The following is a 21175-nucleotide window of genomic DNA, read 5'->3' as shown; positions in this document are numbered from 1 at the left end:
AGCCCACAGTGAAGGCAGGGAGCGCCAGGAACTCTGGATGACAGAAAGACTCGTGGTGACGCAAAAACTACCATCCAAAGTGCCAGGGTGAGGCTGGCTGAGCCAGATGCCTTGAAATCACACAGCAAGATAGGAAGTTTCCGCCTGTGACACAGCTGAGCCCGGCATCTCAGGGCTCCACACACTCATCTGTCAGCATCTACAAGCCCCGGCTCCAAGACCCCGCTCCACCCCCAGAGCCCAGCGTCCACCAATTCTCAAGTCCCTTCTAGAAATGGCATAGTGTTTGCACAGAACCTGTGTACATCCCTGAATATTTTATGAATCCTCTCTCAATGACTTGTCATACTTAATATTATGTAAATGCTGTGTACATAGTTGTTATACTCTGTTTAGGGAATGACAAGAAAAAATATTCTATGCATGCTCAATACAAATGCAGAGTTTTTTTCTGAATATTTAGGTCTGTGGTTGGCTGATTCTGTCACTGCAGAGCCCACAGTTAAAGACAGCCGACTATTCTTAGAAGTGGTGGGAATATCTCTGATCACCTGCCCTCCAGGAAGTAACAAAGCATATACCCAACTATTGCTCAGTATTCCTCTCTGCAAATTGAGGGAGACAACACAAGGTAGCGGTCCTGAGCATCAGCCCAGGGTCACCACCAGGAGTGAAGCCCCCAGATCTGCTCCAGTGTCCTTGGGTCCTGGCCTCCCCACAGCTCACCAGCCTGAATGGAGAAATGGAAAAGAATTTTTAAATATAAAATAGCATAACTTCTATTAAGAAGTTCTGGGACTAGTCAGTTCTCAGGATAAATAACTAAAATAAGGACCATTCAATTTTACCTAGTATTTTTTCAATTCTACTGTTACAGTTTAGGTACAGAATGTCGTCCCCCACCCAAAACCTGTATGTTCAGAAGTGGGGCTTGTGAGAATCTTTGGCTCACGCGGGTGCTGTACTCACTGGGGTGCATCCAGGGGTGATTTCTGAGGCTGAGTGTGCTATTGGGGCATGGGTTTTGGTCCAAAGAGGCAGTCACTGGGGGTGTGGCCTGGAAGGTTACATTTCCCACCCCAGCTCCTCCCTTGTCTCTCTGCTTCCTGACAGCCATAATGTGAGCAGCTCCCCTCTTCCAGACCCTTCTGCCATGTCCCTCCTGCCTAGAAGCCAGCCAACTATGGACAAAAAAATCTGAGCCCAAATAAATCTCTCCTCCTTTAAGTCATAGTGAATGTTTTGGCCCAGTCATGAGGAAAGTGACTAAAGTAACTCCACATTGTTGAAGGCTATTAAAAGTGAGAGGAATCCAAGCTCATATAACAAAGGAGGTTTTTACCCTCAGTGAAGTTATGTAGAGTCTACAACTAGAACCGCGGGGCGCAGATCCCTGGCCACCTGGCCCTCTTCTGGAATCTTATGGCGTAGCCTATCAATAGCCCTGCTGATTGTTATCTTGGTCTGTTTTCTACTGCTATAACAGTGGCTACTGTTTTTAAAAAAATGATTTATATGGCTCACAATTCTGGTGACTAGAAAGTTCAGACAGCATGGCACCAGTGTCTTGTGAGAGCCTCCTGGCTGCATCACAACATGGTGGACAAGTGGAGAAGGACACATGTGAATCAGATGCAGGAGAGGGGCCAGGCTTGCTCTTCTGTAACAGCCCACTCTCATGAGAACTAATCCAGGGGCAACATTGATCCTTTCCAAGGGCAGCACACCCTGACACACTCACTTCTGCTGGACCCCATCTCTTAACGATCTGCCAGCTCTCTGCGTGGCCATGGTAGGCACCCATCCTCGAGCCCAGGAGTCTTTATGAGACGCACTCAAACCATGTTGAAACCATGGCAGCCATGGCGCCCATGTGTGGCTCATTTAGCGTGTTTTATTGTGGCCTTGTCAGTGGAGCAGCTGTCTGTGGGAGGAAGAGGCACATGACTGCCTCATCCCTTGCCGAGAGACCCCCATCCCACCCGCTCTACCCTGAGAGAGCTCCTCAGGGCTTAGCTGGAGACGTGGTAGCCCTAGGGGTGACCCTCTGGTGTCAGTTTTCGTGTCACCCTTGCGTAGAACAGGTCTAGTAAAACAACGCATGTGTGGCAGAATTCCAGCCAGTGAAACCGGAGGGGTGATCTACTTAACACGGGAAACCACCCTGTGTATACCTCCCTCTGGACACTGCCAACTGTGCGCTGACAGCAGCAGCCGTAGGGACCGCCAGACTCACACCAGAGAGAAAAGACGGAAGGAGGCTGGCTCCTGGGAAGGCCACGGAGCCGCTGAGTTGACCAGTCCTGGAAAGGCCCCGCCCTGGGACCTGGGAGTGTGAGATGCGCGTGTCCTTGTCGGGTTTTTGACTATTTTAGTTGTGGCTCCTGTTTCCGTCACCAGACGTGGTGCATCAGCACAGCTCTGTTAACAGAGCCTCTGCACAGGCTTTACCCACAGCGCTACCTGCAGAAACGCCCGAATGATATTCTGCGCACTTGCCCTGACAGTCCTCACCCGAGGAACAACTCCAGCACCATGTTAGACAGCTAACAAGATCACGGCGGGAGCTGATGCAGCCGCAAGTTGAGGTCTCAGATGCCATGATTTGGTTTCCATAAAAATCCCTTTCGCTCATCATCTTGCATCTCTTGCTCCTGAGTGAGATGCAGATTAAACACTGCACGTGCTGATACTCAGCAGCTCGCTTTACTTGCTTTAAACACAGGACAGGGATGGAATTGGTTTGTTCAGCCAGACCTTGGCTTAGGAGGAGGTTTCCAGAATCCAAGATCCTGATTGGGAAAGACTCAGGTGCTGCTGTCGGTCTGGCCCTCGCCAGCTTCCTGTCACCTGGTTCAAGGTCAGAGCCGCCAGGCACTCTGTATTAAAGCAGCCAGGTTTATGGGAAGGAAAGAGGAGATTTTGGAGAAGGGGGTACTCAGGCTCAGTGTGACCTTGCACTGGCCTAGCCACCCCTCTGGCTCCTTCCTGAGCAGACACTTGATAGTTCTGGGAGATGACCAGCTGTGCATTGTGGGTTAAGATGCAGTAAACTTGAGCTGGGGCTGTAGCTCAGGAGCAGAAAGCACGTATAGCAGGCATTCGTAGCACTTACTCCCCAGCACGAGGTGGACAGACAAATAATAAAGAAATAGATAATAAATAGATAGATCTTTTTTAAAATGCAGGTAAACTAGAAGCATTCATACCAATCAAACTACCATGTTGGAATAAATATAGTTATTAAAAATAAAGAATAATATTCATTGTGTTTATTGAGCACTTGCTATATGTGAGGTACTGTGGTAAGAACATTAAGAGCATCTCCTCATCAGTCTATCTAGCAACTCTGTGAGGTGGGCACTGTTTTATCCCCTTTAGTGAACCAACTGAGGCTCAGAGAGGTGAAGTGTGACTTCCTTGAGGTCACACAGCCAGCAGAGAAGAAAAATGTCCGCCCAAGTTTATCTGATTCTAAAGCCTACACACCACCCTGTTTTTACATGGCAAACTTACCTAAATGTGGCTGATTGCAGCCAGAAAAGCTTGTTTTTACCCAGTTTGCTAAGAAAGTTTCACTCATCAAGGGAGCCTACAATCCCAGGTTCCACCTCTCTCCCCTGACTTGCTGTGCAACTTTGAGCCAGTCACTGACCCTCTCTGCTCTGCCTTCTGTGACATCAGATCAGTTGGGGACTTCAGGCCTGAAGACAGGCAGTGGGTTCCTGGGCTTTATTTTTTGGCCCATAAAGTACAAAGTAGATGCTGGAGAAACTGACAGTCTGGCCACAGACAGACAAAAAGGAACCCCAGAAAAGCCTGCATGCTCAGAAAGAAGGTAGCTTTCAGATAATAAGTGCTGTATCCCAGACAAGAATCATGGAAAAATACTGCAGCCCCAGTCCAGCCCCATCCATAAAAGCCAAGTAGGGAGCCAAGACCCCCACCTTGCATAGGTGTTGATACCACAAGTAAGTTCAATGAGAAAGGCACTCACAAGAAAACCAAAGAGGCAGGAACAAACAAAAGTTTATTAAGCCGGCTGATGGACAGTCTCTAACCAGGAGCCAGAGAAGATGTCTGCACCTATATGGGTCTCACCTTCAGTTGTACATTTTATGTTTCCATAGTAACCATTACCTCATTTTGGGGAATCTTACAAGAATGCCACACAATTATCACAAAGTTTACTTCTCCCAGAAGCTGTTGGACCTCCAGATTCCAGATGATCATTGTGGTTTAACTTTTAGCCTACTTCCCAATTTGTCCTGTTTGTTTGGTCCCCCTTTATGACTCTGCTCTCCTTTAAGTGGGTTGATAACTAACCAAGGGGAGTTGAGTGAAGAGTGGGGCCAACTACAGCTAAAGTGAACTTACGTGACTTCTCTTAATACAGAGTTAAAAATAAAAATAGAGTCTCTCTTGCCCTATCAATGTAAGGAGACACCTCCCCAACACACCTTTGCCGGTGTCTTGTTGGTGGAGCTCTGCTAAAATGGGCAATGCTTTTTTTTTTTTAATCAAAAATCTTACAATACAGAAATAAAATGTTCTGAATGCAATAGAAAAATCACTCATCATGCTAGGAACTTGGAGAATCTCACCAGGAATGAGAAAAGACAGCCAACAGATGCCAATATTGAAATGACACAGATGTTAGAATTTATGTAGCAAGGAGTTTAAAGCAGCCATCATACATAGTTCAGTAAGCAGTTAAGAACATGCATAAAACAAATGGATGATTTGTCTCCGCAAAAAAGTAGAAGACATGAGGAAGAACCAAATGGAAATTTCTGTACTGAAAATTCCAATACCCCAAAATTGTAAAACCTCCATGGATGAACTCAACAGCAAAAAGGAGAAGAGAGGAAACAATCAGAGAAGTTGAAGACGCAACCAAGGAAAAAAAGACTGCAAAAGGAGAAGGACAGAGCCCCAGGGGACGCTGGAGTATAATGAAAGACACAACATGTGTGCCGTCAAAGTATCAGAGAAGGTGTAGGGCTGGAAGAGTTATTCAGAAAGTGTTCAGTGACTAAAAATTTACCAAATTTTACAAAATTCACAAACCTACAGATTCAAGAGGCTAAATAAACAACAAAGAGGAACAATCCAAAGAAATCCATGCCAAGACATGTCACAGTGAAACTTCTGAAAACCAAAAAATAATTTTTACAGTCCTGGATTCAGAAATCACAGAGGCCAAAAAGAAGTAGCACCTCCTTTTTCAAGTAAGAAAATAACTTTCAACCCAAAAATCTACACCCAGTGAAATCCTTTGGGAAGGAAGGGCTCCTATAGACCTGAGATAAAGGGAAATGAAGAGACTTTATCACCAGATCTTCCCTAAAGGAATAGCTAAAGGGAGGTCTTGAAATAGAAAAGAACCTGGAACCATGAGGATGGAAAGAAGAACAGCAGAAAAGTAAAAATATGGATAATTACAATAAATTTTCTTTTTCCTCTTGGGCTTTCTAAATCATGTTTGAGCAACATTCTAAACATTGCTTGATGTTATTCTCAATGTATGGAGAAGAAATATTTAAGACAATTAAGAATGTAAGTCTTATACATTTCACTCAAACTGGTACATGACCATTCCAATATATTATATATAGTGTAACATTTAGATAACATATCTAGAAATCTATACAAAGAAATGAATTCAGAAATACTGTAGGTAAATTAAAAGAGAGCTCTGAAACATGTTCTAAGGAAGAGGAAGGCAGAAAAAAGAAAACTGAAGGCCCAAGAAGAAAAGAACAACTAGTGTCAGATTTAAGCTCTGAACATACCAATAATTACATTAAATATAAAAGGCCTAAATTCATCAACTAAAATATGTTGAGAGAATTAAAAATTATAATCCAACTCTATGTTGTCTATATGCTCAATTCAAATATAACACAGGTAAGTCGAAAGTAAACAGGTTAAAAAGATAAACATTAATCAAAGATTAAATATTGATCAAAGGAAAACATGGATGGACTAGAAGTTATTATGTGAAATGATTTAAATAAGCCAGGTATAGAAAAACAAGTAGTAAATGATCTCAGTCCTATCTGAAACGTAAAAAAGTTAATCTCATAGGAATTGAGAATGTACGGATTATTAGAGGCTGGGGGGAAGTGGAAGGGAGGGACAGAGAAAGGAAAGATACTGAGTTGTAGATAGGGGAGAGAAGTTCTGATGTGTTACTGTACTGTCACATGGCCATAGATGATAATAATGTGTTACAGTTTTTAAAAAGCTAAAAGAAAGCACTTTGAAGGTTTTGACCATAAATAAATGATAATTACTGAGGAAGTAGATATGTGTACCCTAATTTAAGCAATACACAATGGAAATGTATATTGAAGCACCACATAGTACTCCATAACTATGTACAATTTCTGTGCATCAGTTATTTAAATATTTTCAAAAGGAAGGATCGGAATTTTTAAAAGAAAGGAGTGGTCATCAGATAAAGTCAATTTCATGGCAAAGAAAATACCAGGGACAGGGTGGCACATTACACAGTGATAAACAGCTCAAAACCCTAGGAAGACACAGCATTTCTAAAGGTGTGTGCACCAAATGACAGAAAAATATATGAATGAAAAACTGATTAAGTCATTTGACAGTGGCTTTAAAAAGAAAACGTAACACTTATCCTAAAACTCAGCAGTCATATATATCTTAGCATTTATTCCAAAGCAATGGATATGTATTTCTGCACAAAAACCTACACACAAATATTCATAGCAGTTTTATTTTTAATATCCAAAATTGAAAACAACCACATGTCCCTACATGGGTGAGTGGTTAAACATCCATAGTATGGAAGAGAATAGCATGGAATACTACAGTAGTCAGCTTTAGAAAGGGAGAAACTACTGATAAAGTCAACCATTCAGATGGGTCTTGGGGCATTGTTTTGGTTGGGAAAAAGCCCAAGCCCCAAAGGATGCATATTATATGTGTATATAAGTTATATCTTAATGCATCTGGTTTTAAAAAGGACACTTACCATATGATTCTGTTTGTCCAGCATTCTCAAAATAACATTTTACAGATGGCAAACAGTTAGTGGTTTCCAGGGGTTGGGGACAGTTGAGGGAAGAGAGGCAGGTGTCACCTGCAGGGGAGCACAGGTAGATCTTCGTGTGGACAGAAGCGCTCTGCATCTCGGTTGTCGTGGTTACAGGAAACCGTGTGAAAGGGCGTTATATGCGTGTTGTGCCCTTGTTGGTTTTCTGGCTATGTCGATGCCTCTGGGATGTAGCCATGGTAGGACACTGGGTGAGGGGTACACATAACACCCGTGTGATATTTTTAAATTTCCAGTAAGGCTGTAACTACTTCAAAATACAACTTTTTTAAAAAGTGAGCTAGGAAAGTAAGAGCCCTTCTGCATCTGGTTAATTTTTTCTCCTACCCTGGCCCTGGGCTGGTAAAACTTCTCTGGCAGTGATCTCTTGGTGTCTGTCTCTTTTAAATGGAGCCATCCCAGACATTCAGGATGCAGATCAAGAGTGTCACAGGCCTCCTCTGCCACTGTTATTATTAAAACTTCAAATTAGTTATCAGCATTTTTCTTTTGAGATAAGGGCTCACTGTGTAGCCCAGGTTGGCCTTGACCTCACTATATATTGTCGGCTGGCCTCAAACTTGCAGCAATCCTCCTGCCTCAGCCTCCCAAGCTCTGGGATTACAGGCATGTGCTGCCATGCCTAACCAGTTATCAGCATTTTAAAATGAGGAGATTTGACATAAACAGGTTCTGAGGCTTCATCTGAAAAATCGAAAGATTATATAAGACAGGACTTATGCATCCACATGGCAGAGAGGTACTGGCATTCAGTGTCAGGCCTCCTGCCAAAACCTCCAGGGTGGCACACCCACCAAGGAAGCCAGAGGCCCACAGCCGCCTGTCACCACATTAAGCATTTGCTTTTCTTACACCTGGACGCTTCACTCACCCCTCCCTGTTGGCTGTCAATTTTCAACCGTGTATGTAGATGGCAGCTTTCTAACACTACCAGTTTGTAAAATCCTGGGCATCCCACACACAGCAGAGAAAAAGACATATGTGTTCTGCACGAACATCTCCTGGGCTGCTTTGGAGTCCACAAAATCCATTGACTTGCACACTGTCTCCAGCATCATTTTTCTTTCATTCACTCAAGCTACTTCTATTGAGAATGCATTTATGTCAGACCCTCTGCTAGCTCTGGAGATGCATGACAGCAAAAGATCAGATGATTTCTGTCCTTAACGTGGCAAGTCTGCCAGAGCGAAATGGGGACAGTGTGCTGCAGGGACAGAGGCACAGACAGCAGTCGCATCTGGGGGAGCTGGGGAAACTTGACAGAATAGCTATGCCTGCACCTCAGTCCGAGAGTGCGTATGCGGTAACAGTACAGAAAGCCGCAGAGACCGGGCCACGGAGAGCTTCACAGGCCACGTTAGACAGAGAAATTGCTCCCAGCGGGATGGCAGCACCGACAAAAACACTTCAGTGTAGACCCAACGGTTGGTGGGCTTTATTTCTTGAAAGATACTTCTATCCACGCCTCCAACCAGCTTTTACCACTTTCACTTCTCGTAATGCAGTTGTGGTTTTAGACCCGTGGATGTCTGTGGAGATGCTGTCAGTAAGGGAGTGCTGCTGCTGGACGCTGACAGATGGGAGGTGAGGCCTGTGCTGCGTTCTTGCAGTGTTGAGTGAGGAGGAGCTCAGTGTTGCCCTTCAGGCGATGCCAAGGGGCGCCCGCAGGATGCGTGGCGCTGAGCTGGGCAGCACAGCTATGCCACAATGCCAAGCAGGCACGGAGCCCATCTCCAAGTCACTTGTCAGGGAGCAGCTTGTGGGCGGCTGAGGATATTTACCCAGGCCCCACCACTCACTTGGCAGCCGGAGCGCTCCTGACATCGAGATGCAGGATTTGTCATTGCAACTCCAGGTTTTTTCTTTTACGGTCTGTGTTCAGACTTAGCCCGGACCAGATCCTGAAAGAAAGGAGTTAGTGGAGCCAAAGGAAGGGGCAAGACAAGAAAAGTAAAGCCGGACCTGTCTCCAAGGTGTGTTTTGAAGTGTTGGAGTCCCAGCCACTCCCAAAACCAGCAGAACAGTTAACAAAGTCAAAATACAAAAAGTAAATGCACCCCCGGTGGAAGGGTCCGTGCTTAGTTGATAGCATGTGAAACACAGTACATTTAAAGAAATTTTCTCTGAGAGGAAGAAGTGTTAAAACTAGAAGAGTAGCCGGGCGTGGTGGTGCACACCTGTAATCCCAGCACTTGGGAGGCTGAGGCAGGAGGATCCTTGCAAGTTCAAGGCCAGCCTGGGCTATAAAGTGAGCTCCAGGCCATCCTGTACTGCATAGCAAGACTGTTTTGGTTACTTTTCTCTTGTTGCTGAGACAAAATACCTGCCATTCAAAATTAAGGAAGGAAAGGTTTGTTTAGCTCACAGTTTGTGGAAGTTTCAGTCCATACTCAGCTGGCTCCAAGGCAGAGTGGCACATGGCAGAGGGCAACTGTTCATGGCAGCGAAAGATATCAAAAGCAGCAAGAGCAAAAGAGAGGAGTGGCCACAAGCAGCCTCTTTCTCTTCCTTACCTATGCAAACTATCCGCCCCAGGGCGTGTAGCACTCACATCTAGGAATCAAACATAAGCCTCTAGAAGCCCGCCCCATGACTGCATGAGGCTTTGGGAGAACACCCAGAACCAAACCATAACAAAGACCCTGTCTCAAAAAGACCAAAAAAAAACCAAACAAACTGGAAGAGTGCGAGATGCTGAAGTCCTCTTACCTGTTCTTTTTTTTAATCAGAAAAGAGATGACACAGAAGGCCTGGCTTAATGGTACAGCACTTGCCTCCATGAGTGAGGCCCTGGGTTCAATCCTGAGCATTGAAGGGAGGGAGGAAGGCAAAGACTGTCTCTTTATTGAAAGGCTGGGTCTCCATTTTTAAGACTCATTAGCCCCGAGATGGATTTTTCCGATTTTTTTTTTATCCAGTAATTATACAGGAACACTGAGTGCTGTGTTTTGCTTTGGTGACACAAAAACTTTTATTCCATGTTCTCAGTGACATTTTCCTGTCTTCACAGTCAGCAGCACCACGTTCACAGAATGGTATAGGGTCCAAGAACTTGACACGTAGGATCCTAAAACTCCTCCAAAGTTATGTCATCATGTCAACCAGTATGTGTTATTATTTCAGGGAAAATTCCGCTGAGTTAATTTTTTTCACAGTATCTGTGGTATGTAAACAGGACAACCAGCACTGCTAGCATTTGCAGTTGGCAGTTTTAAGTAGATAAAGCCTTCTTTCAGGAAGGTCTTTCTGCCAGGTCCTTTTCCGTCTTCTGGATTTTGTTTTCCAGGAGGCCTGCCCGGCTTCCCTGAGCCCAGCCTCCCTTCCCTACTTGTAACCCGGAGTCACCTGGAAACCTTAGATGAACAAATTCTCTAACTGATACCTTATTTGGCATAAGCTCTGAGTTCTGATAGGTCCATAGGTTAAAAAAACAGAAGAGGGAATGTTACCTGTGGTATGATTTCAGATACATTTTCACTGCTCTTATTCAGCATAAAGAACTTTACTAGACACATTCAACCAAAAGTAGCAAACTGGCTATCCATCAGAATTGACAGCTTTGATCTGAATTTGTTAGGGAGGGAAAGGACTCATCTGTTTTGTTACTTTCTAAAAACTTTTCGTCTCAGCTGTGTTAATTTTGTCATTTTTTTTTTTGTTTGTTCCTTGGTTACCATACAGACAGGATGCTTTAACGGTTATAATAATTGGTAATACTGGTAAGTGCTTAGCTTCATTTTGCTTGAAAAAAATTGAACAAGTTATCAAAATACATCATTTGAAAATTTTATTAAATAAATAAATTTATTTGTCTTTGGAAAATGGGGGAAAAAAAATTCTGTATCCTGAGGCCAGGGTGATGGGTCATCCCCCAGGACACACTCACCAGTTAATGGAGGTGGGCTGGCTGGTCCTCGAAATCTCACCACCGGCCCACAGAGCCTTCCGGGCAAGTCTGTGACATTCTTAACCTCCTCCCTGGCTAGACTCTCTCTACCCAGACCAATAACGTAGAAATACCCGATGATCCTCAACGTACCATCGGGCTATGTCCCATTGAATGTATGAAACATTGAAAGCATCGTAAATTGAAAATGGATTTAGCCAGGCAGGGGGACTCCCACATGTAATCCCAGCATTCTGAGAGGCTGGGGCAGGAGGATCACACGTTCAAGCCCAGCCTGGGCAACTTGGTGACTTAGTGAGACCCCCATTTTAAAAGCATAAATTAAAAGGGCTAGGAGTGTAGCATGGTACAAAGCCCTTGAATTCAGTCCCTTGTAATGGAAAGAAAAGAAAAGAAAAAAGAGAAGAGGAGGGGAGGGGAGGGGAGGGGAAGGAAGGCGAGAGGAGAGGAGAGGAGAAAAAAGGAGAGGAGTGGAGAGGAGAGGAAAGGAGAAAAGAAAAAAGGAGAGGAGTGGAGAGGAGAGGAGGAAGGAAGGAGGGGGAAAGAAGGAAAGAAAGCAAAAAAAAAGAAAGGAAGGAAGGAAGGAAGGAAGGAAGGAAGGAAGGAAGGAAGGAAGGAAGGAAGGAAAGAAAAGCAACATTCAGTGCACATAACCTACCAAGATCTCAACACACTGTGATCACATGGCTGACCGTGAGCTGGCCAGAGAGAAGTGGACTGCGTATCAGTAGCTCAGAAAAAGATTCAAATTCAAAATCTGCCTTGCCTGTAATGCATGCATATTGCTTTCACACCTTCATAAAGTTGAGAAATCGGAAGTGAAATCATCAGAAGTCGGGACTGTCTGTATTTTCAGCACTAACCCCAGAAATACTGTGAGCCTCTCAACCCTCACAAACACAGCATGGAGAAATATCTCAATTCCTGGCTCTCTCAGCTATTTTAAACACAAATAACAGTTATGCCAGTAAAACTGTCATTTTAAGTCAGTTTCCTAATTTAAGGGAGAAAAACAGGCGAATAAGGCATTTCTGTCAATATAATTCAGGTCCCCTTGGCCCGGGGTACCTCATTATTATAAAACAGCAATCGTTAAAGGAAAGCAGCATGGTAATTGTTCAGGGGACATTTTCCCCAGAAATTAAAGTACTAGTTTTTAAAAGACAGTTACTTACTTTGTGTACACACACACACACACACACACACACACACACACACACACACACAATTGCTGTCTCCACCCAGGCACACACAGAACCAGCTTGACATGTTCCTTGTTTGAATATAGACAGGGAGAATATACCAATCAAAACTGTCGACCATCATTTTGTAAAACCAATCAAAATGTTCCTTGTCTGTCTTATTTTCCTGGTCTTCAGCAAATGTCATCCCAGAGTGTAGCACAGAATGGCATCTCTTCCTTAGGTATCTGTACCCACCATCCTTTTAACAAGAAAGTTGTTGGGCTGTGTATTGTTTTGCCTCCTTGTGTTTTGGGGCTACCCAACAAACTATTAACATGGATTCCCAAGTGTTCACATTTGGCCCGAACCCAATACTTTATTATGATTATTATTACTCCATTGATAGTAGCAGTCTCCATTCAGCCAACAGGAAGATGGATTTTCCTTCATAAGAGAAGAAAAGAAATATCACAGTCCCTGGAGTACTAACTTCCCCTTCTATCTCAAGATCTTGGATTCCTCCCTCTATACCTAACTCAAATGACAGACAGGCTGGGGAAGAAATCGCTGCCGCTCAGGCAGAGCGAGGGCCTGGCAGGCACTGAGTATGGACCGTGACACTGGTAGGAAGAGACGAAAACCGCCATTCAGAAAAGCGCTTTTCCTGTCAGAGTTCCTACAAGATCGTTTTTTGTCTTGTGGTTTTCATAAGAGAAGCAAGGCTCTAATGAGGATTGCCCTCCTCCCAGCCCCCATGCCAGGGATTTACGAGAGTCTGTCCTTGGGCAAAGCATTTGTCAGAGATTTAAAGGATGGGTGAAAGGGGTCCTTTACCTTGTGCGGCTGCTTTGCACTCGAAACCATAAACCCTAATGAGCCCTGCCTCTCTCTGACGTTCAGCCTTGTGGAAGCTGTGGCCACATGGAAAATGATGTAGGTTTTTTGCTGAGTCTACATAAAAAAGTGACCAGCACTTTTTGGGTTTAGCGCTTGGCCTCAAAAGAACACTTTCAAGTGTGTTGCATTTCAGTTAATAAAGGAGTTGGAAGATGTTGAAAATAATGTGAGTACTCGGATTTTTCTCTTTGACTTAAATGCTCTTCGGGTGACTGTGTGCTATTTGACTTTTTTGTGGTTAGTGCATTACCCTTGGAAAGCACTGATTGGTTTTTCTGTTGTTTCTGAGTTATGAAAGGAATTCGAGGCAAATTTCAGCGTGGATATAAACACCAAGTGTCAATGTGCCTTTTAAAGTCTGGAATGTATAAAAGTGCATCCGTAAGAGATCCATAGTTCTTTACTGAAGATTCAAAAGAAAGCTTCTCTCGACACAAGGGCAGCTCCGGGGATGAGCACAGTGCGAGACTCCGCGGGCGTACAGAAAAAGGAGGGAAGGAAGGCTTGAATTCTGACAGCCCCAGAGTGTGGACCCTTCCAGCAGGCATGAAAGCCGTCTCTTCCTGACAGCCATCAGGCCATATTTTCCTCCAGGGCAAAAGTAAAGCAAACAGTCAGTTTGACGCTTTGCACGCAATTTCCAGCTTTCTGGATTTCTCGCATTTGTGTAGGTAGCTGGATTAGGGGATGCAGGTGAAAACCCGTTCCCAGAAAGAGCCACTTGGATTCAGCACCACCCTCCCTTCTAAAGTGGCCACCCCACACCTTAGAACGGGTGCCCAGCTCCCGAGGAGAACCAGCTTCCATCCTGTTTTATCTCTGTGTCTGGTTCGTTTTGCTCAACCATCAAGCTGCCTTTGATCTCGATGACCAACCGCTGCCTGAGTCCAGGTCCTGGCTGACGGATGCGCGGTTTGCGCCTCCCCTTCCCTTCGCCCGGTGGCAGCCTGCGGGTGCCTTCCTGTTTGCTCACTTGGCTTCCCTTCCCTTCCCGCCTGGCAGCACCGTGGTCCAGCAGACCAACTGCAGGAGTTCCGTGCCGTCCAGCAAGGGCAGCAGCAGCGGCAGCAGCAGCAGCAGTAGCAGCTCTTCCAGCGACTCAGAGAGCAGCTCGGGATCCGACTCAGAGACTGAGAGCAGCTCCAGCGAGAGCGAGGGCAGCAAGCCACCCCACTACTCCAGCCCCGAGGTAAGCGCAGCACCCGCCCTCTGGGCTTGAGGCCAGGGAGTCCCCAGTTCTGGCCTCATCCCCCTGCCTCCTTACCTCCTGCACCCCCAACCTCAGACAAGACAGAGGAGCCTTTGAGAGTTGGGGCTCCATATTTTCTCCACTGTGACCCTTCCTCATAGTGCCCTAATGACTCTGCTTCCTTTGAAGTCCAAAGCATCATCTTTCACTGTCCAAAAATATGTGACTTCCAGAAATTTCCAAGCGCGCTATAAAAATCACTAACAGGAAATAACCTATGGGAAGAGTTTCCCTGAGGGTCAGTGAGGCAGTAACCAGACAGGGAAGTGCACCACCTGGGAAGTGTGACCACACATAAATCACAGGAAGGGAGTTTTATGGATTAGACATGCTTAGAATCCCACCTTTTCACAGCTTGTCGTGGATCAGAAGGACAGGGCCCATAAATATTAACAAAACCTGCTTAACTGCGTTTTCTTTGTGAAAATATAAAGGGGAAAATTAGCATCCACCTACAAATAATAATGAAACCTTTTACAGCTATGATCAGTATCTAGGGGGAAGATTTAGGTGGCTCGTGTAAAACTATTACAAGGCACCAATAAAAACCTTTGCTTTCTACCTGAAAGTTGAAAGGGGGAATTAAATAGTAACTCAGAGCACAAAGACTCCTGGGTAAAGGCCGGGGACAAACTTCTCTCAAGTCTCTGGAGCTGTGGTTCCTTACAGGATGGTGGGGTTTAATTTTTTGCTTACAATCCTCTATACTATTTTGGGGTGCAGATTCCTAAGTAGGTTCTGACTGGTAGTTTGTGTGTGTGTGTGGTACCAGCGGCACAGTGCCTGCCTGGCAAGCACGAGGTCCTGAGTTCGATTCCCGGTACCAAAGAGAAACTTAAGTAGGTTCTGACATGAAATCAAAACCTCATGCAACGCCAATCATGACAGGGAGTAACTGACTTACAGGGTCGCCCTAGAGGGTGTCACACCTGAAGCAGAGACAACGTGGTGATGTTTCATCTCTTCCTTTCCCTGGAGATGTTTTGTTTTATTTCGCACCATCCTGCCTTCCTGTGTGGTACCTTTCTACGCTATAGTCAAACTCTGCATTCATCTTGGCATAAGTCACATCATCATTCTCTCTCCTTCTATGAAGTTCTTGTCTCTCTGTCCGTCTATCTGAATCTGCCCACCCACCCACACGAGGTGAAAGTGCTGAGCAACATGAGCCTGTAAAAGCCTTACAGCTTATTTTAACTCTGGCTTCTCCCAGGATCCAAACGTTTATTCCTCTCTCCTAATTTCATTCATTCATTCACTCATTCCGCATTCATTGAATCAATACCTATTGGGTAGCGGACACAGCGTGGGTCTCTGGAACAAGCCATTATAGGACAGAACGTGCCCCTGTCTTCATAGAGGTAACATCTAACAAGGATAATTTGAAACAGAAAAATACAGGAGTTCAACAGAATAAAGACAAGCTCAATTTTATTAAGTCTGTCTTATGCTACAGTTTGTTGAGAAATTGCAGAAGATTTAGTTATAGTAAATAGCTACACCTCAGGGACAGTCAATAGAAAGGGTTAGTGTCTGTGAAGCTCAACCTGTCCAGGCTCCAGTTGTGCGCTGCAAGTTAAATTCACAAGCGTTGAGTCTTCTTCTCACACTGAAGGCCCAGAATGGGCTGCAACCTCATCTTGCCGGAAAGCAGTACAGTGATAAAGCACTTTCCGCAAGTTCTTTCTGAAGGCACTGTGATCATTGGGAAGCTTACAGAACCGTGTGCCCCCGGGTGATGGAAGAAGACACTTGCCTGTTTCTTGCAGTAGCTGTCAGAGAGCACAGGTTGGCTAGGGACAGAGCGCACCGGTCAGCTAAAGCAGCCTAGAAGTTTGAGCTCCCCAAGGCCCGGCAAGGATTCCACTTCCTTGCTTCTCTCTGCAGAGCGAATGCGGAGCGGGCGGTGATGTTAACCACCCCGCGCCTTACTCCTTAATGCTGGGAAGCGATGTGTTGTTGGAATAAAAGCAAGTTTCTTTTACTATTTCCCCAAGGTTAACACCTGCACATCCCCTCCCCAGGCTCTGCGATGCTTAGCTATTCTTGGCCTCACCCCTTTTATCTCATGAGCTTTCCTGGCCTTGCGCACCCTCTCGCCCCATTCCGCTGGTGCGCTGACACCAGTGCATGGGACTCCCTCGCCCAGGGTAGCCCAAGTCATTAAAAATAAATAAAGCCTGGTCGCATCATTTTGAGTCCTGGGATAAAGTTGACTCCATTTCTTTACATAGGGCATCACCCAGTCCTAAATATTGCTCACGCAAACCATGCTTTCCGTTGTGGCCTCAGCCAAGTGGATCTGACCACAGCAACCTTCCCTCTTGGAATACATGAATTAAAAGCACATTCTGTGAAGTGCTTCCGCAGGGCTTTCTTAAAAATGAGCAGAAGGGGCTGCAGATGTGGCTCAGTGGTAATGCTCCCGCCCTGCATGCACAAGACCCTGGGTTCGATCTCCAGCACCACAAAAAAAAAGAACAGAAATATGATGCACATTGCTCATAGAGGCAACACGCCTCCCATTAATTAGGTGCCTCTGGGGTGCATGGCACTGGGTTCTGTGACGGGTACAGATGAAGGAGGGACATGGAAGAGAGCTTGTGCATGAATCAGAGGGAAAATTAATCAGGGAACAAAGTTGTGGCTGAACATATAAAGCAGTGAGCCAAGAAACGACAACACTAGGCACAAACCCCAGCAAACGTTCCAGGAGGGGATTGTCCTCACTGGGGCATGCTGGTGAGCTAGAGCCTGAGGCCTGGGTTCCCTTCTGTATCACCGCTTAACTCTATCATTTCAGCCTCCTTGGCCACAACTATCTTCTCCCCAGAAGGACCGCTAGTGCTTCCCTGCCTAATCTGTGTGACGGTTGTGGGGAACAGTGACAGCTCACTCGATATGAGCAGCATCACAGCAATGGGCCTCCTAACCAAGCAGGGATACCCTGAAGGGAACAGAGCCTTGGCCTGAAGAAAGAGCTGGGCTTTGCTGAAGACTCAGAGACATGCACATGAGATAAACAGGAACATCAGAAGATTCTACTATTGAGTGTAACAGAAGGCAACAGGTGTTGTTTGGAGCACTCAAAAATCAAGTCTTGGGCTATCATTCTAGTTTAAAGGCGAACATATCTCAAAGGAAAGGGTCCACCTTTCCCACTAGAAAGTATTGGGAGTAAGGAGAATATGTTAGCCTCACACAAAGTTTTCAGGCATGGACAAAACATAGATTCTTTGCCAGAATGAGATTCATGTGGCCTCTAGTTTACTCCCTTATTGTATCTGAAACCTCCTGAGCCTGGCCTTTACTGTCAACATTCCTATCAGCATTCTGGGCTCCAACCAGCATTGCCCATCAGACTGCTTACATCATTCTAGGGCTTCTCTAGCCCACATCTCCAAACCTTTCCAAAGTCCTCCCACAAACCCGTCCCAAACCACAAGGTCAGGCATACTTACAGCAACAACTTCACATCTCTGGTGCCAATTTTCTATGTTGGCTTTTTGTCCGTGGTACGTGACACCTGACACCCACAATTTAAAGAAGAGAAGTCTATTTTGGCCCAGGATTTCAGAGGTTTCAGGCCATAGTTAGCTGGCTCCAGGGCAGAAACATCCCGGTGGAGCAAAGCTGCTTTACCTGATGACATCCAGGAATCAGACAGCAAGGAAGAGCCAGAAAGAAAGGGCTCAGGAACCAGATATGGTCCCCAAGGTCACACCTCCGTGACCCACCCAAATACACCTGCCAGCAGGCTTGACTGATCTCCTGGACATCTCCCTAGGAGATGACGGTCAAGTTGATGGTCAAGATTAAGCATCACAGGGGGCAACCCTGAACAGAAGCTGGTCTCTACGTCTAAGTAAGCACAGGTTAGTCATGGTGGAGCCTAGGAGCACTGCATCTGTGGACGTGTCACTTAACCTCTCTGAGCCTCATCTACAAATCAGGGGAGATAATATTTCTTATCTGTAAAGATTCAAATAGATAACATGTGTAAAGTCGGAGGCATATTACAGGCGTCCCGGCAATGAAAAATGATCGCCAGAGGATGGCCCTTGAGTGTCAGTAGAGGAGATTTAGGTTTCACTGGAGAGGTGATAGGGGGTTATTGTAGATCCTTGGGAAAGGGAGTGTGATTTAGTGATGTGTTGAAAATGGTACTTCAGACTGATTTGTTCAGCTGTGAAGTGCAGGGAAAAAATGACCCTAAAGCACATCAGGCAACAGGACCGTACTAAACGTATTAAATTCTGCTCTTCACCAGTAATGCTCCCACCTGGAAGTTTCCGTGAGACTCTTCCCATATGCGGCTCTGTTGAGCTCCACATTATCTTCCTTCATTTCTCCCATGAAAGATGTGAGCCATAGCAGGCTCTGGAGTGGGGAGAGCTGGCGTTAAACCCAGCAGTGGGTGGCTGAGTGCTGGCTGTGCCCCAGGCGTGCAAGTCCTCTCTGATAAGTGCATCTTTCCACGCAAGGGCCCTTCTCTCCAGTCAGCACTGGGTTCCACTCACCTGGGGAAGCTGGTGCTGAACAGAAGGCCTTGATCTCCGGGGGTCACACCTGGGAAAAGTGGAGGCAGGCGACACAAAATTAGAAGCCACCAACTTAGCTTTCAGTCACTTTCAGCTAATCTCAGGCAAGAAGAGGGTCACCGCCTTGGGCAAGCAGCTGTCTGTGTCACTGTCCTGCTTCCTCTGATGCAGTGTCTTTCTCTGGAGAAGCCAAAATAAAGCAAGAATTTGCATCTAACAGTTTAAATGTGCAAAGGTGATACAGGCTAAGCCTCCCTCATCCAAAACCCTGAAACCTGAAGTTCTCCAAAATCCAAAACTTTTTGAGCACTGATACAAGGCCACAAGTAGAAAATTCCACACTGTGAGGCCTTGTTCCACACACAAAATCATTACAAATAGTGTATAAAGTTACCTTCAGGTGAGGTGTGCAAGGTCTGTACGAAACATAAGTGAATTTTGTGTCTAGACTTTGGCCCCATCCGTGTCATCTCATTATATATGTGCAAATATTCCAAAAATTTTTTAAACCCGAAACTCTTTGCATTCTAAGCATTCTGGTAAGGGAGACACTAGCAATACATCTTTTTGTTCCTTTGCATCTTGTTCTAGATTTTGATGACATGAAAACAAAGCAAAAAAATCAAAAAACCAGACTCCTTTGGGGGTGTGAGAGTGCACACATATATTCCCAGCACTTGGGAAGCTGAGGCAGGAGGATCTCCATGAGTTTGAGGCTAGTTTGGGCTACATTGTGAGTTCAAGGCCATCATGATCTAAATAGTGAGATGTTTCAAAAAAGAAAAAAAAGACTCATTGTCAGGGCATTGAGGTGAGGATCTCCCTTTCCACACCTGTGTTTCAAAATAAAGCTATCCCATCCTTGACCCTCCCCCAGGGGAAGCACCTTACATCCTCTTTCTGGCCTCCATTGAACTTTTCCTGCCCGCCCCAAGTCACTGGACAGTCTGTGCTGGTCTTCCCTCAAGTATAGTCAGTCTCATCACAAATGGCTGCACAGATGTCCACAGCCCCTACCCTCAGCTCAGAGTGGCGGGTCCCTACACTCCATGTGTCCAGTGCCTATGGCTCTCAGCCCTTCCCTCATCCCATCAGGGGCTCCCCATTTCCCTGAGCTAAGCCCCTGACTCCTGTAGGCCCAGCCAGGACCCTGGTGTCTCAGGCACAGCCATCAGTGTATAAACCGGGGGGAGGGGAGAGGCAGACAAAAGGAAAAATACCTCAGCTCTTCCTCCTGAATGTTTCTTCCAGCTCACATGGACTGACAAACTGCAGGTGCCCTGGCTAACGTTCCACACTTCTCAGCCCAGTTAGGTACCAACTAATAATCCTAATGCTGTGAAAACTGACTTTTATTAGGAGTCTTGGTTCTCAAGCTTTATTGAACATAAATCTTTAGAAACTTAACTCAGAACTATGGATCTCTCCCAAGGTGGGCAGGACGCATCCGTACATTTCCTGCCCCTGTTCCAGGTGTTCATTGGCACCATCCCCCCCGGCTCATCTTCGGGCCAGAGTTTAAGCCCTGTGACATCCATGGTGTGCTCTAGGTTACCAGCCCTGCTTCCCAGAAGGGTGCCACCATCACCTGGTGTCTGAGCAGTTTTGGCTGAGTATGACAGAAGCAGGTTCAGGATACCGGAACCAAGCGGGCCTGCCAAAGTGCACAGGACACGCACGCACGCACACACACAACCTGTGGGAAAGGAGTTCTCTGGTGCTAAGCCAGCCAAAGCATTGCTTCTCCTGTTAAATAACTACACCATGCTCGTCTTCACCACATAAATTATGTGCTCTTTGGGATTGTAAGTTCTCAGATGTCCCGCAAAGTGTTAAATCTCACCAAAGGGGCGGGGTACTTTAAGGTCTATTCTTCCCCAGTTAAATATCATGGAATCTCAAACGTGTAGAACCCAGTACCACCTCTCATTTTTTGGCGCTTCTGATGGGACATCGGTGCCAGGGGCAGGAGGGCTGCGGCACGCAGCTAGGCCTCCCTGCCCCGCCTGCATCGGCCGTGCGTTTTCGCGCCCGCACGCGGAGACGGGCCGGAGGAGGCCGGCCGGGCGCGTCGGGGTGAGTCTGGTGAAAGCCGTTCGGGTCTCGGGCTTCTCTGCTTCCAGGCCGAACCGGCATCCTCCAACAAGTGGCAGCTGGACAAATGGCTCAACAAAGTCAACCCGCACAAGCCGCCGCTGCTGACCCCGAGTGACGGCCCCGCGCCCGAGGGCGCGCAGTACTCCCCGGCGGGGAAGGAGGACGCGCAGGACGGCGCCAAGCTGCCCGACGCCTGCCCGGCCGCGCCGC

The 21175-nt window shown here is 46.1% G+C and overlaps 1 protein-coding gene across 1 annotated transcript in view; it reads left to right on the top strand.

The window, feature by feature from the left end:
• The window catches only part of Aff3 (AF4/FMR2 family, member 3), a 383610-nt gene that overhangs the window by 322358 nt on the left and 40077 nt on the right, over positions 1–21175 (top strand). The window contains exons 12-13 of the mRNA XM_005400832.1: positions 14081–14267; positions 20992–21168. Of these exons, the coding sequence (XP_005400889.1) occupies positions 14081–14267; positions 20992–21168 (364 nt within the window). The remainder of the gene's footprint in view (positions 1–14080; positions 14268–20991; positions 21169–21175) is intronic.

This window comes from Chinchilla lanigera, unplaced genomic scaffold, assembly GCF_000276665.1.
Source record: "Chinchilla lanigera isolate Chin_1 unplaced genomic scaffold, ChiLan1.0 scaffold00069, whole genome shotgun sequence".
Lineage (NCBI taxonomy): Eukaryota > Metazoa > Chordata > Mammalia > Rodentia > Chinchillidae > Chinchilla > Chinchilla lanigera.
Note: the sequence above shows the minus strand (reverse complement) of the source record. Positions and strands in the feature narration are given on the sequence as shown.